General features: G+C 52.8%; 1 protein-coding gene across 1 annotated transcript in view; it reads left to right on the plus strand.

The window, feature by feature from the left end:
• The window catches only part of PI4KA (phosphatidylinositol 4-kinase alpha), a 96,851-nt gene extending 88,974 nt beyond the window's left edge, over nt 1-7,877 (plus strand). The window contains exons 42-52 of the mRNA XM_081802554.1: nt 582-652; nt 1,600-1,672; nt 1,763-1,833; nt 2,842-2,951; nt 3,367-3,471; nt 3,569-3,694; nt 4,140-4,260; nt 4,703-4,862; nt 5,627-5,716; nt 6,225-6,308; nt 7,391-7,877. Of these exons, the coding sequence (XP_081658680.1) occupies nt 582-652; nt 1,600-1,672; nt 1,763-1,833; nt 2,842-2,951; nt 3,367-3,471; nt 3,569-3,694; nt 4,140-4,260; nt 4,703-4,862; nt 5,627-5,716; nt 6,225-6,308; nt 7,391-7,442 (1,063 nt within the window). The 3' untranslated portion in view covers nt 7,443-7,877. The remainder of the gene's footprint in view (nt 1-581; nt 653-1,599; nt 1,673-1,762; nt 1,834-2,841; nt 2,952-3,366; nt 3,472-3,568; nt 3,695-4,139; nt 4,261-4,702; nt 4,863-5,626; nt 5,717-6,224; nt 6,309-7,390) is intronic.
• Nucleotides 7,878-15,359: the final 7,482 nt, after the last annotated feature.

Raw genomic sequence — 15,359 nt, forward strand, 5'->3', positions numbered from 1 at the left:
TGCTCAGGCCTCTCTCATCTTGGTCACCAGGTGGCCTCGCCCATATGTCCTGAGGCCCTTTCCTGGGCCCAGTATGAAGTACAGTGGTGATGCAGCAGCTTCTAGCCCACAGAGGCCTCAAGGGGTGGGGGGGGGCATTCCCTGGGTGTCCCTCCAGGCACCTGGTTCCACTCCACCCTGTCATCCTCATCCTGCGGATGTAGGAGGTCAGAGGGCCCTGCCCAAGGTCATGCTGCAAGTAAACAATAGGACCAGCACTTGAGCATAGGCCCCAGAGCCAGCTGTGTCCCCTGTGTGTGTCTCCGACAGCAACATCACACACCGCACACAAGTGAGGGGGAAGGACAGCCAGAAAACTCCACCTCAGTCCCCCAGGGGCCACACGGCCCCTGATGAGTGTGGGGCAAGGATCCCTCAGAGTGGCCTCCCGGAAGAGCTGGGCCTCGCAGGGCCCTCAGTAGTAGCTAGAACTAAGAGGAAAGGAACGGAGAGGCAGACAGGAGGGGCCCTGCCTGCCCCCAGAAACCCCAGAGGCCAGTTCCTGCAGTGACAAAGCAAAGCATTTCTGTCCTGTTTCTCAGGCCCTACCCTAAAGGCGACGAGAGGAAGAAGGCATGCCTGTCAGCTCTGTCTGAAGTGAAAGTGCAGCCGGGTGAGCAGGCCCCAGTCGGCTGATGAGCTGGGCTTCTTCCTGCGGGCGGGTAGGGTGGGCATGGGGCCCAGGGAAGGTGGCCAGCCCACGTCAGCCTGGGCCCTGGGGCACCCGGTGTCCCTCTCCACACTCTGCCCCTGGTGAGCTGGGAGCCACTTCTCACCTGACACTCTTCATCTTCCTTGCTGCCTTCTATTTCTAAAAGCCCAGACACTGTCCTTGGCAGCTGTTACTCTAGAAGTTTCCTGAACTCCAGTGGAACAGGAGCATGATCCTTCTGCCCTCCTTCCCCTGGCGACAAAGCCCACCTGACCACACAGCAAGGCCTCACATTGCTCCCCCAGAGACCCAGCCCATCCTGTCTCAGGGCCCCTCCTGGAAGCCCACTCCCCAGTGGGGATCTCTCACACTTCCCAGGGCACACGCGTGCGTGCACGCTCGCACACACACACTCACTCTCTCTGTCTCACGGTGGGGGGTGGGGGGTGGACTGCCAGCTCCTTGACCAGGAATGGGCTTTCTCTTGTCCTCCCCACTTAATGTGTGTGCTGAGAAAAGGGAGTAAGAGTCAGTGGGGTGAATCCAAGAACTGAGGAGTTCCGGGTGCACAGAGGCAGGGTAGGAAGCTCCCGCATGTGCCCTATGAGAGCAGGCAGCCCCGCACCCCACATTGAGTGGCCGGTGGGGCTCCGAGGACCAGCATGCTAGGTCTGTGAAGCTGAGGGTTGGTGCGTCCTCCTGGAGAAGTGTCTCCTGGGAGGTGGCAGCTCTTTTTGTTAGATATCAGGAGGGACCCAGGGAAAGACCACAGATCAGGGAGGACAGACCCTTAACGGCCACAGGATAAGATGTTATCGGTGCCCCAGAGGAAGGCCTAGAAGCCCCGTCTGGGGGGAGAGGGAGGTCACACTTGGGCTCCCTGTGACTTGCGCTCTGTCCCTGCATAGGCTGCTACCTGCCCAGCAACCCTGAGGCCATCGTACTGGACATCGACTACAAGTCCGGGACGCCCATGCAGAGGTAAGAGGTGGCCTGCCGTCTGGCAGCTCCCTTACACCCAGTTCTCCTTTGCCCCAGCACCCATGCCATGTTCCTTCTGTTGTCTTTCAGTGCTGCTAAAGCCCCGTATCTGGCTAAATTTAAGGTGAAACGATGTGGAGTTAGTGAACTTGAAAAAGAAGGTCAGTGAAGAATCTCTGACACAGTTTGGGATCTAAGTGTTTTCCCTGGATGATGCCAGTTTCCTTGGGCGTGTTTAGTTTATGACCAGCTCTCTGTGAAAGGTGATGTCCCTCCGCTCTCAGTCTGAGCCCCAGTTTAGGAATGGCATGGAGCTGGTGTAGTGACAGAGCCCTGGAGGCTGGCCCCAGGTCAGCCATCAAGTGCAGGAGGCACCTTCCTGAGGCTGATTGGCCCAGGGCTTCAGGGGGTGCCGTGCAAGCGACAGAGATGTACTCCCCCACGGTTCTGGAGGCCTGAAGTGCGACATCAGGGTGTCGGCATGGCTGTGCTCTTTCTGAAGGGTTCTGGGGGAGAATCTGTTCCATGTCTTTCTCCCAGCTTCCGGTGCTCGCCGGCAAGCCTTGGCAATCCTCTGCATCACTCCCACCTCTGCCTCTGCCCTCACAAGGCTTTCTCCCTGTGTGCTCTGATAAGGGCCCACCCTAATTCTCATGAACTTGACTGTATGGGCAAAGATCCTATTTCCAAATAAGGTCAATTCTGTGGTTTTGAGTGGGCATGAATTTTGGGGGGACACTAGTCAACCCAAGTAGAGGGGGTGTGGCCCCCCCTGCCAGTATGGGGACATGCCTTCCATGGCCTTCCCTGCACTCTGGCCCCCAAGTCCTCCCTGGCACCCTAGGGTGTAAACACACACACTCCTGCCCCCCCCTCCCAGCTCCCAGTGCTGGTCCCGGGCACCCCTGGGCCCCCACTTCCAGTGAAAAGGGGGCTTTAGCTTCAGTTCCATTTAAGCCTAAACATTCTTTGGAAGAGACCCCAGGCCCTGTGGCTCCACCCACTGACCCTGGGTGTCTCCTGAGCCTCTTTGGCCTCCTTGGGGCTTTGCAGAGACAATCCCCAAGGTTCCTAGGGTTCTGGGCCTGTGAGCAGGGCTTGCCCCGGCCCTCACAGAGGGCCTCTCCAGGCCTCCAGGCTAATAGGCTGCCTCTCTGCCCCGTATGCAGGTCTGCGGTGCTGCTCGGACTCCGAGGACGAGTGTGGCACACAGGAGGCTGACAGCCAAAAGATCTCGTGGCAGGCAGCCATCTTCAAAGTGGGAGACGACTGCCGGCAGGTAGCGAGCGGCCAGGCCTGCCCTCCCTGAGGCACCTCGTGCGCGGAACCAGAGCTTGGCTTCCCACGTTGGGTGGAGGTGCCACAGAGGAAATCGGGGCTTTCTGCCTAACCCAGGGACCTCTCCAGCGGCTCCCACCCACTGTCCATCCCCTGCCACTCAGAGGGAACTGCCCCAGGAGGCAGGTGTCCCTGACTCGCATCCCCCACTAGACAGCACGGCCTCGGTTCAGCCCAGTGCTGGATGGTCCTGAGCCCGGCCCAGCATGGTGTGCGGTGAGGCCAGACACTCCAGGCCCCTGCTCGGCCATCACCTCCTTCCCTACCCCCTCCTCACTGGCAGGGCTGCTGGGGGTCGGCTGGACTAGAGCACAGGAGGCGGCCAGCTGACCAGCCCATGCCTTCCTGGTCTCCAGGACATGCTGGCTCTGCAGATTATTGACCTTTTCAAGAACATCTTCCAGCTGGTTGGCCTGGACCTCTTTGTCTTCCCCTACCGTGTGGTGGCCACCGCCCCCGGGGTGAGTTCCCTGTGCGGGAGCCCCGGGGGAGTCCCCCATGCCTCAGGCCGAGAGGAGCCCCGCCTGCAGGCCTCGGCATCTGGCCCTTCCTCCCCAGTGTGGAGTGATTGAGTGCATCCCCGACTGTACCTCTCGGGACCAGCTGGGCCGCCAGACAGACTTCGGCATGTACGACTACTTCACGCGCCAGTACGGGGACGAGTCAACGCTGGCCTTCCAGCAGGTGAGCGACAGGGCAGCCCCTAGACCCAAGACGGCTTGCACGCGCCATCCCGCCCGCCCCCGGCACTGCCTGTGGGCCAGCACCCTGCTTCCCTCTTGCCCTGCTTTTCTGAGTCTTTTCACGTTTGGGGGTAAAACCAGGGTACCCCACAACCTTCCTTGGGATTCAAAGGAACCTTGAGATGGACTCCCCAGGAGAAAGCGAGTTCGTGGGTGTGGGAGGAAAGGGTTGCTGCCCCTTCCAGCTGGTTCCAGATGCAGTCACTTGTCCTTTCTGTTTCCAAGATCTGGCTTGCTGATTTGGTCTCTGCCTTCAAGGCTGGGAACGAGAGCCCAGAGAACATACCCAAGCCTCGGAGTCCCAGGCAGGGAGGCAGGAGAACTCCCGCCAGGCCCCGGCAGGTGCACGGGGACCATCTGTGAGCACCTGGGCTCTTTCCACGCAGGCGCGCTACAACTTTATCCGCAGCATGGCTGCCTACAGCCTCCTGCTGTTCCTGCTGCAGATCAAGGACAGGCACAACGGGAACATCATGTTGGACAAGAAGGGCCACATCATCCACATCGGTCAGCTGGGCCCCAGCGCCGCCCTCTTCCTTTCCCTTCACCCCCTAGAGCCTGGGGCAGGATAGCAGTCCCCACCCCACAGAAGAGCCAGGCATGCTGGGGTCACCCAGCCAGGAAGGGCCCGGGTCAGGTTTGAGTTCAGCTTTGGGGCCCAAGCTATTGGGCTTGCGGGGCTGGGGGGGGCAAGTAGCAGCAGGACCACAGGGCATGGTCACCCAGCCCCGGGGCCAGCCTCATTTCTGCTCCAGCCTGGCTCCCCACCTCCACTTCCTCTTTTCTCTCCTGGCTGCTTGCCACCACCCGCCCCTGCCATCCCCAGGAAAACACGGCCTGTGGCCAACTCATGGAGTGTGGAGCCAGTGGCTCCAAGCCCTGGCTGAAGCACACCCACATCTTGCCCTGGAACTTGGTCCTATCAAGAATGGCTTTGGGGGTTTTGCAGACTTTGGCTTCATGTTCGAAAGCTCACCGGGTGGCAACCTTGGCTGGGAACCAGACATCAAGCTGACCGATGAGATGGTGATGATCATGGGGGGCAAGATGGAGGCCACGCCCTTCAAGTGGTTCATGGAGATGTGTGTCCGTGGCTACCTGGCTGTGCGGTGAGCCCCAGGGAAGGGCCAGTGGGGGTACCAAGACCATGGGGAGGAAGGTGGGCAGGCTGGCACCAGTCCTGGTTGCCACTTAATCCCACAAGGCCAGCCTCCAGAGGTCCCATGGGACCTTCTCAGGCCCCTTTGTGGACGGAGGGGCTGCAGTTCAGAGAGAGCAAGGCAGGTGCTAGAGGCTGCCTGCTGGCCTGGGGAGCCCGGGCCTTGCCTTCCTGTCTCTGCTCTGCCCACCTGCTCTGGGTGTCAGTGTCCCGCCATGTTCTGTAGTCTCCTGTGTGTGGCCTTGCCTGCCAGCACCTTGGGCTTCCCGCTCTGAGCACCCCATTCACCCCTTCACCCAAGCCTGAGCATCCGCCATCCCCCAGGCTGCATGCTGAAGACTTACTTTCCTGGCTTCAGAGTGTCACATGGCCAAAGCCACACAATACTGTTGTGGCACCTGAACTCCAACCCCGAGTCTGTTGGAGCCTGTGTCACACCCCCTTGGAGGGTCAGGCTGTGTTCGCAGTGCCCACCTGCACTTCCTCAGCCAGCCACAGAAACCGTGGCTGGAGGCCTGGGGTGGGTGGACCAAGGCACATCGCTCAGCCAGGCCCAGGGTGTGTGAGCAGCCCCCACCCGGCCGCCGTAGGGGCTGCCCTGGTGAGCCGCAGAGGTGCGGGGAGGTGGGCAGCTGTCCGGTGGGGGCTGCGCTGCGGGACGGCGGGCAAGGCCAGCCTGCTCAGGCCAGCCTCCTTCCCCTTCCTTCCCCGCAGGCCCTACATGGATGCAGTCGTCTCTCTGGTCACTCTCATGTTGGACACGGGCCTGCCCTGCTTCCGTGGCCAGACAATCAAGCTTTTGAAGTAGGTCCTGGGCACACGCACAGGCCATTTGGGGGACTGTTGTCCTCTCTGGGTGAGAGCCTCCTGAGTGCTGGTGAATGCAATCATTATCAAGGCCACGTGCTCCCCTGGGAACCCCAGAGCAGACAGGGTTCCTGGGTGAGACCCTGTCACCACACTGGGGCTGCAGACATCCCAGGGGTCCCTTCATTTCTCAAGGATGCAGGGCCAGCCCCTGCCTCCAGGTCTGAGGCTGCAGTGGCTTAGCCCCGGGTTGGTCCTCCCCCAGCCCTGGGGCCACACAGCCCAGGAGGTGCTGGGGAAGGGGACAGGCCCTCCAGGGCCAGCTGGGGACAGTGTCCCTGCCCCTTACAACTGTTCCCAAGAGGGAGCATTCCCTGGGCCGACCCTCAGGAACAAATTACCACAAACGCTAAGTGGTCTATTAGCAAGACCACACCCCCACAGGGAGGGCATCCTCGAGGGTGCGGGACCGCAGTGGCAGCCCTGACGTGGCCCTTGCCCCCAGGCACAGGTTCAGCCCCAACATGACTGAGAGAGAGGCTGCGAATTTCATCATGAAGGTCATTCAGAGCTGCTTCCTCAGCAACAGGTGAGCCACCTGCCACACACCAGTGTTCTCTGGGCACCTGCATAGGGCCACCACGCCCAGGCTGAGTGACAGGGATGCTGCTGTCCCAGGGGACTCTCTGTTCCACAGGTCCTGAAGGGAGTCCTCGCAGGTGACGGGGTATTGGGTTAGAGGGGCCAGGGATGTGCTGAGGGGAACACCCAACAGAAGCCTCAAGGCACATTCCCCACATGGGGCCCAGGCTGTGAGGCCAAGCGAGCTGCAGGTGCAGAGGGCATGGGGCGGCAGGGGGGGCGGCGGGGACACGGTGAGCACAGCCCAGCAGGCTGGGTGAGGAGCAGAAAGAGCTCTGGGTGGCCTCGGCCCCACCCCTGCTTCCCCACATCTTCCTCAGGCGGGGCGGGGCAGGACCAGGCCAGTCGGCCATTATGACAGGGGAGCCATGAGAAGAGGTGGGGTCTGGTTCTGAAGGCAGAGCCCGGACTGAGCACCTGGGTGGAAGTGGAGCTGAGCTTACCCACCCTGATCCCCTGCAGATGTGGAATCTGAGAGGAACCCTGAGAGCCGCGCAGGGTGGGCCTGATGGGAGCAGAGAAACAGAAAGTAGCTCAAGGGCAAGCATGGAAACCCGACAAGAGGGGTTTAGAGGGCAGGACAAGGGAGGTCTCTTCTGATTGTTTTGTTGGCAGAGTAAGGCTTGTGCTGGGAGGTGTGACGGGGGAGGAGGACAGGGTCTCATTCATGTGCCACATGCCAGGTGAGGGGCCAGAGTGGCGCCTGAAATGGGGACAGCTCCTATCGATGGATTCCCAGGCCCAGGGCCTAGGCCTAGGACAGAGGGCAGGCATTTGGCTGAGGAGGCCTGGCAGGAGACAGAGCAGAATGGGGCTCACATAGCCGTGGTCACTGGTGGGGGAAGGCATGTGCCCTGGAAGAAGGGCTGGCAGGCAGGCCACAGGGCCTGCCTGCTTACATTTGCATCTTCAGGGAGGGGAAAAGGGACACCTGCTAAGTGCAGCTTTCCAGGCAGTCGTGAAGGACTCAGGGGTAAAGGGCCCCAGAACCAGACGGTCTTCTACAGCCTCCCTCCGCTCTCCTTCCAGGAGCCGGACCTATGACATGATCCAGTACTATCAGAACGACATCCCCTACTGAGGGTGCGGCCGGACCAGCGGTTACGGCCACCACCCCCCGCAAGCCCGCAAGCCGTCCCGCAATCGTGGAGCCGAGCAAGCACATCCCCACCCCGGCTGCCGCATGTGTTCAAAGGGGGTGAGCTGCCGGTAGCCCCATCATTCCATCCATTAGAGTTATTTTTATAGGATAAATAGGACAAAAATACACCATGCCGAGCCTGGCAATCCACTCCTTCCTGGCGTGACCCACAAGTGACATGTGAGGCTGAAATGACAATCATCTGAGGACACTCTCTGCATGGGTGTGAATACTTCATTTGCACTGGACACATTCCCAACACATTCCCTACCTGTCTTATTGCATAGGTACATGAAGTATTTTCTTGTGTATAAAAAATTATATTCAATTTAAGATTTAACCAATGTGAACAAAATAAAACAACAAAAGTGTGGAGTCCAGGTGTACGTTCAGCCGAAGGGTGATTCCTGGATGTGCTGGGAAGGGAGCACGGCAGTATAGGGAAGAGGGGGGCTCAGTGCAGCCGGCCAGGAAGCCTCTGGGGGGGCCAGGGGCACCACGAATAACCCTGCTCTGTTCCAGCTCTCGTAGGGGCCCCCTGACTTTCCCATCCACGTCTCTCTGTCTCTTGTCAGCACAGTGGGGCTCCCTGTCCTGCCTCTGCTCTGGGACTCTGAAACCTTCATGCAGCCATCTGCCCCTACCCCCTAGGGCCTCTAGGACTTTCAGCAGACAGGAGGTAAAGACCCCAAACTAAAAAGGAAGATGACACAGAGCAACTAGAAATAAGTCACTAAAGTTAAAAATGCAAAAGAGCAGTTACCGATCAACGAGAGAACAAAATTACCAAAAATGAAGAGAAAAGGGAAGTTGAAGGAGAAACTCCAGTTAGCTTCTAGTGAGATTCCGGAGGTGATGAGAAACACAAACACTCAGCTTCAGGAAGCACAGTTGAGTCCTGAGCAGTATAAATAAGAATATAAAAAAGAAGCCAAGGGGCACTGGGGTGGCTCAGTCGGTTGAGCGTCCAATTCTTGGTTTTGGCTCAGGTCGTGATCTCAGGGTCCTGGGATCAAGCCCCACATCCGGCTCTGCACTCAGTGGGGAGTAGGCTTGAGGAGTCTCTCTCTTCTCCTGCTGCCCCTCCCCCTGCTCATGCTCTGTCTCTCTAAAATAAATAAATCTTAAAAAAAAAAAAAGCCAATATGTAAGTTAAAAAATCCAAAAGGCGGCAGGAAAGGAAGAGGAAGAAATAACAGATGGGACAGAGTAATCCTGTGACAGCCTACTTCAATCTAGTTGCATCTTTAATTATGTTACATATCAACAGACTAACCACTGCAGTTAAATGCAGGATGGCAACGTGGATGAAAGATAAAGAACCAAGGAGATGCTGACGAAGAGGCACTTTGAATCTAAAGCCATAACCCTAAGGTGAAGAACACAGAGAAAAAAGGATTTACTGCCTGCAATTGTGTTGAGTTTATGAAGCAAAATTTGACAGAATTCAAACAATTCCACAGTTAGAGTTGGAAATTTTAACAGCCCTCTCTCCACAGTTGATAGAACAACTGGAAAGAAAGTGAAAGCAGGAGACCTGAACATCCAGCCACCTGCCTGACCTGACAGCCACGTATAAACCCACTCTGGCCACTGCAGCAGCGCTCCGCCGTCCCGCCCTCCCCGCCCCCGGTCATCCCCTCCTCCACCATCCCCCCCGCCAATCCTCTCTGCCGCCACAGGCTGGCTGGCTGCTGGGCCTCAAGGCAAGTCTCAGCGTCACGCAGCGTGTGTTTGTTCTCTGATTCCATGGAATTGAATTAGCAATCAGTAACGATAAAGCTATCTGGAAGAACCCTAAATATTTAGAAATTAAAAGAATAGAACTAAAATGCAAAGTACATGGAAGATCTGAGGCAATGACCAGAGTCCACATGCTTTAAGGCAGTGGCTGGGGCAGATGGTAGAGATAGCCAAGTTCAAGGAGAAAAGATACCTGAGGGGCGCCTGGCTGGCTCAGCCGGTAGAGCATGCGGCTCTTGATCTTGGGAGTTGTGAGTTCCAGCCCCACTTTGGGCCTAGAGCTTCCTTAAGAAAAAAAAAAAAAGATACCAGAAAATAGGGTATAACTTGGAGAAAGATCAAAAAGAATATAAGGGTGGGGCGCCTGGGTGGCTCAGTTGGTTAGGTGACTGCCTTCGGCTCAGGTCATGATCCTGGAGTCCCGGGATCGAGTCCCGCATCGGGCTCCCTGCTCGGCCGGGAGTCTGCTTCTCCCTCTGATCCTCCCCCTCTCATGCTCTCTGTCTCCCATTCTCTCTCTCAGATTAAAAAAAAAAAAAAATCTTAAAAAAAAAAATATAAGGGTGGGGAGAGCATAGAGAAGGCAGGATAAACACATTATAAAATGGTAGAAATATATTCAAACATAACAGAAATGTTTTCAAGCCACAATCCTTGAAAAGACTTACCAAATCGGTGTTAAAAAAGGAAGTCAGTCAAATGCTACATACAAGATTCCGGCAATATGGCAAATAGTATGTCTTGAAAAATTAGAAATGCTGTTTATAGTACTGGCAAGAAAATCTAAATCCATGAGCTAATAAGAAAATAAGGGCTCTGGGCGCCTGGGTGGCTCAGTTGGTTAAGCGACTGCCTTCGGCTCAGGTCATGATCCTGGAGTCCCGGGATCGAGTCCCACATCGGGCTCCCTGCTTGGCGGGGAGTCTGCTTCTCCCTCCTCCCTCTCATGCTCTCTGTCTTTCATTCTCTCTCTCTCAAATAAATAAAATCTTAAAAAAAAAAAAAGAAAGAAAATAAGGGCTCTTTAGAGACTAAAGACAAAATGAAATTTCAAAAAAGAATAACGTTCCTGTTTTGATGACACTGGTGACAAAAGACCAACCCAAGAGCCCGCCTCTGAGGAGTTCATTAGAGAAGCTCGGTCTACACTCAGGATCCGGTGTACTAGAAATAAAGCCATCCCCAAAGAACAAAGTGCGCACGTGCCTGCTGTCACGGCCTCTGCTCGGCATTGTGCTGGAGGCCCTCGCGGCCCCGTCAAGGAGTAAAAAACAGTTTTAGAATCTGGAAAGGAAAAAACAAAACTCAGAAATGGCATTTGTGTACATGAAAATCCAAATAATCCATAAATATGGTCTCTAGTCAAGGCAATAGGATACAGGTTCATATACGAAAAGTCAAGTCGTGTGTATGTGTACAACATGTACCTCACGATGACAAACTAAAACAATCATTTACAGTTGGATCCTAAAACACCAAATATCAAGAAATCTGATGAGAGATTCCTAAGAAATATTGAAAACTACAAATGCTGAGAGAAGATCTAAACAAACAGTAACATATTCATGGATTGGAAGACTCAACATCATACAGATGTTTGTTCTCCCCAAACTGATCTGTAGTTTCACTATAAATGCCAGTTGAAATCCTGGAAAGTTCTGTGGTGGAAATTGGCATGTCTAAAATTTATAGAGAAGGGGCAGGCGCCTGCCTGGGTGGCTCAGTCGTTAAGCATCTGCCTTGGGCTCAGGGCATGATCTCAGGGTCCTGGGATCAAGCCCCACATCAGGCTCCCAGGGAGCCTGCTTCTCCCTCTCCTCCCCGCTCCTGCTTTCTCTATCTCATCTTTCTCTCTCAAATAAAATCTTTAAAAAAAAATTAATGGGGGAATACAAAGGTCAAAATATAGCTATTTTGATTTTAAAGACCAACAAGCCTAGATATCAAGACATCCTTAAGCTACACAAGTTAAGACAATGTGGCTTACAATGGAAGAGAAGTCCAGGAACAGACCCATACATAGAGACACTGCAGGGCAGCAGGGGAAGGATGGTCTTTTCAATAATGGTGTTGCGTCAGCTGGATACCACTATAGAAAAACAAATACAGGGGCACCTGGGTGGCTCAGCCATTGAGCGTCTGTCTTTGGCTCAGGTCATGATCCCAGGGTCCTGGGATCGAGCCCCGCATCAGGCTCCCTGCTCAGCAGGAGGCCTGCTTCTCCCTCTCCCACTCTCCCTGCTTGTGTTACCTCTCTCGCTGTCTCTCCTGTCAAATAAAATCTTAAAAAAAACACACACACAAATATAATCACTGCCCAGCTCACATCAGACATAAAAATGCCAGGTGGACTGTAGAGCTGTATGTTCAAGGTAAACTTTAAAGACTTTTAGGAGAGGGGTATCTGGGTGGCTCAGTCGGTTAAGCATCTGACTTCAGCTCAGGTCATGATCTTAGGGTCCTGGGATCGAGCCCCATGTTGGGCTCTGCGCTCAGCAGGGAGCCTGCTTCTCCCTCTGCCCTTCCCCCCGCTTGTGTGCGCGCCCTCTCTCTCCAATAAAATCTTAAAAAAAAAAAAAGAACTTTAGGAGAAGATACCGAAGAGAATGGCTTGATGACCTCGGGACACAAAAAGATTTAGAATCAAAAACACTAATTGTAAAAGAAAAATTAATTTCAACTATATGAAAAGGCATGACAGGGGCTCCTGGCTGGCTCAGTCAGTAAAGCATGTGACTCTTGATCTTGGGGTCATGAGTTCGAGCCCCACATTGTGTGTAGAGATTACCTAAAATGAATAAATAAGCTTTAAAAAAAATATGTATTGCGGGGCACCTGGGTGGTTGAGTCAGTTAAGCATCTGCCTTCAGCTCCGGTATGATCCCAGGGGCCTGGGATCGAGCCCCACACCAGGCTCCCTGCTCAGCGGAAAGTTTGCTTCTCCCTTTCTCTCTCCCTCTGCCTCTCCCCCTGCTCATGCTCACTCTCTCTCAAATAAATAAAATCTTAATAAAGGAAATATGTATTGGGGCGCTTGGGTGACTCAGTCAGTTAAGCATCCGACTCTTGATCTCAGCTCAGGTCTTGATCTCAGGGTCATGAGTTCAAGCCCCACGTCGGGCTCCATGCTAGGCATGGCACCTACTTAAAATGTGTGTGTGTGTGTGTGTGTGTGTGAAAACCTGGGAAGGTATTTGCAATCAGTTAAGACACAACTGACTAGAACAATGGACAAAAACCTGAAGAGGCATGGCACAAAACAGATTATCCTGAGCCAATGAATAATAATAAAAGGTGTTCAATTTCAGTCATCATGAAAATGCAGATTAAAGCCACATGTGATACCTACTCACCACCTGCATGTCTGAAATATACAAAGACACTCAGAAGCTGCTGATGGATGTGTAAATTGGTACAACACTTTGGAAAACTGAAGTGTCCACTAAACCTGAGCATCTCATACTCCATGCTCCAGTAATTCCACTCCTAGATAGGTACCCAACAGAGGTACAAAATCTGTGCACCAAAAGACACAAATAGGAATGTTGTGAGGCACACTATTCATAACAACAAAAAACTGTAAATGAGCAAAATGCCCTTCAACAAGAGATAAATAACTATGGTTATTCATGTGATAGACTAAAATGCAATAGAAATAAATGAACATGGCAGCAGGCAGTATGGACTACTCTTACAATGTTTAGCAAAAGAATCCAGACACAAAAAGATACATACCGCATTTTTTTTAAAGATTTTATTTGTCAGCACAAGCAGGGGGAGCAGCAGGCAGAAGGAGAGGGAGAAGCAGACTCCCCGCGGAGCAAAGAGCCCCACGCGGGGCTCGATCCCAGGACCCTGAGATCATGATCCGAGCCGAAAGCAGGTGCCCAACCAACTGAGCCACCGAGGAGTCCCCATACTGCATTTTTTTTTTTTTTAAAGATTTCATTTATTCACTTGAGAGAGAATGAGATAGAGAGAGCATGAGAGGGGGGAGGGTCAGAGGGAGAAGCAGACTCCCCGCCGAGCAGGGAGCCCGATGCGGGACTCGATCCCGGGACTCCAGGATCATGACCTGAGCCGAAGACAGTCGCTTAACCAACTGAGCCACCCAGGCGCCCCACCATACTGCATTTTTTGACTTGAAGTTTAAGAACAGGCATAATTATTTGATGGTATCCAAAGTCAGGACAGTAGTTATGTTTGAAGGAGGGAGCAACCAGGGAGGCAGGAGGGAAAATGAAGGCACTGGTCGCATTCTGTTTCTTATTCTACAGAGGCGCTCCCTTTGGGGAAATTCACTGATGATTCATACACTTCTCTGTGTTAACAACAAAAATTATTAGGGGTAATTTTTCTTTTCATCATAAAGCCAAGATGGATCTAAACATTTAAGGAAGAAAAATGCCAATGTTACACACTTTCTCAGAAAATAGAGAACACTCCCCAAATCATTTTTATGAGGGTAGCATAGCCCTAAGACTAGGACATGCCAAGAAAATATAATCATAGGTGGCGCCAGGGTGGCTCAGTCGTTAAGCATCTGCCTTCGGCTCAGGTCATGATCCCGGGGTCCTGGGATCGAGCCCCGCGTCGGGCTCCCTGCTCAGCAGGAAGCCTGCCTCTCCCTCTCCCACTCCCCCTGCTTGTGTTCCCTCTCTCGCTGTGTCTCTGTCAAATAAATAAAATCTTAAAAAAAATATATAATCATAGCACAGTATCTCTCTCATAAACATCCAGCTTCTTAAGAACGCCTTTCCTGGGGCACCTGGGTGGCTCAGTCAGTTGGGCGGCTGCCTTCCGCTCGGGTCATAATCTTGGGGTCCTGAGATCGAGCCCCGCGTCGGGCTCCCTGCTCAGTGGGGAGCCTGCTTCTCCCACTCCCCCTGCTTGTGTTGTGTTCCCTCTCTCGCTGTCTCTCTGTCAGATAAATAAAATCTTTTTAAAAAATTAAAAAAAAACATCTAGACCATTTTTAATAGCATCCAAAAACATAAAATACCTAGGGATAAAAGTAAAGATGTGTGAGACTTCTACACTAAAAAAATACAAATCATTGCTGAAATAAATAAAAACCGGACATTGGCATCATGTTTGAGGACTGGAAGACTAAATTCCCTGCAAAATAGTCTCTAAATTCACTATACTCACATTCCCAATTGACAAGCCAAGTCTAAAACTTCTACAGAAGTGCAAACCATCTGCACATCATAAACCATGGTAAGTCTGAACTAGACTAGAGGTTGAAAGGTGAACTAAGAAACCATGCAAGGGGCACCTGGCTGGCTAGGTCGGAAGAGCATGCAACTCTTGATCTCAAGGTCGTGAGTTTGAGCCCCGTGTTGGGTGTAGAGATTACTTTAAAAAATAATAATGAAATTATGCAAACGTTAGAAGGCAACGTGGGTGAGATTCCTCAACAACCTAGAAGTGAGAACTTTCCTACCAAAATCCAGAATCAATACAGGAAAGTAAATTGTTACAAAACAATGTATGGATAGCAAAAGAACACCATGAACAAAGTGCAAGACAAACAGTAAATATTTACAAAAGATCTCAAAATGCCAACTGAGGGAGAATAAAACCCTGCGATCCTGTTATTTTTCAGATAAGCAAATATTTACAGAAAGGCAACTGGCCCTGAAATATAAAAATATCCTTAACCCTGATCATAAGATAAATGCAAATGAAAACTACACTGAAGTGCCATTTCTCACCCATCAGACTGACTGACCCCAGTGTGACAATATGCACCATGGCTGAGGCTGTGGGGAAAGGGGCCGTCGTATCCAGTGACGGTGGGAATGGAAAACAGTCCAAGCGGAAGGAGGAGCTGGGCAGTATCCAGCGCTATCATGTGTGAGATCACCCTTTGACCACAAACTCTTTTAGGAATCGATCTCAAAGACTGGCGAAATACAAAGGTGTTTGCAGAAGCCTCCTCATTGAGATACTGCTTGGGTTTTGTTTTGTTTTTATTTTAAAGATTTTATTTTTTAACTAATCTTTACACCCAACATGGAGCTCAAACTTACAACCCCAAGATCAAGAGTCACATGCTCTACGGACTGAGCCAGCCAGGAACCCCAAGACACTGTTTATAATAACAAAGCA

This window comes from Leptonychotes weddellii, chromosome 13, assembly GCF_054177405.1.
Source record: "Leptonychotes weddellii isolate Sample4059 chromosome 13, ASM5417740v2, whole genome shotgun sequence".
NCBI classification, from domain to species: Eukaryota; Metazoa; Chordata; class Mammalia; order Carnivora; family Phocidae; genus Leptonychotes; species Leptonychotes weddellii.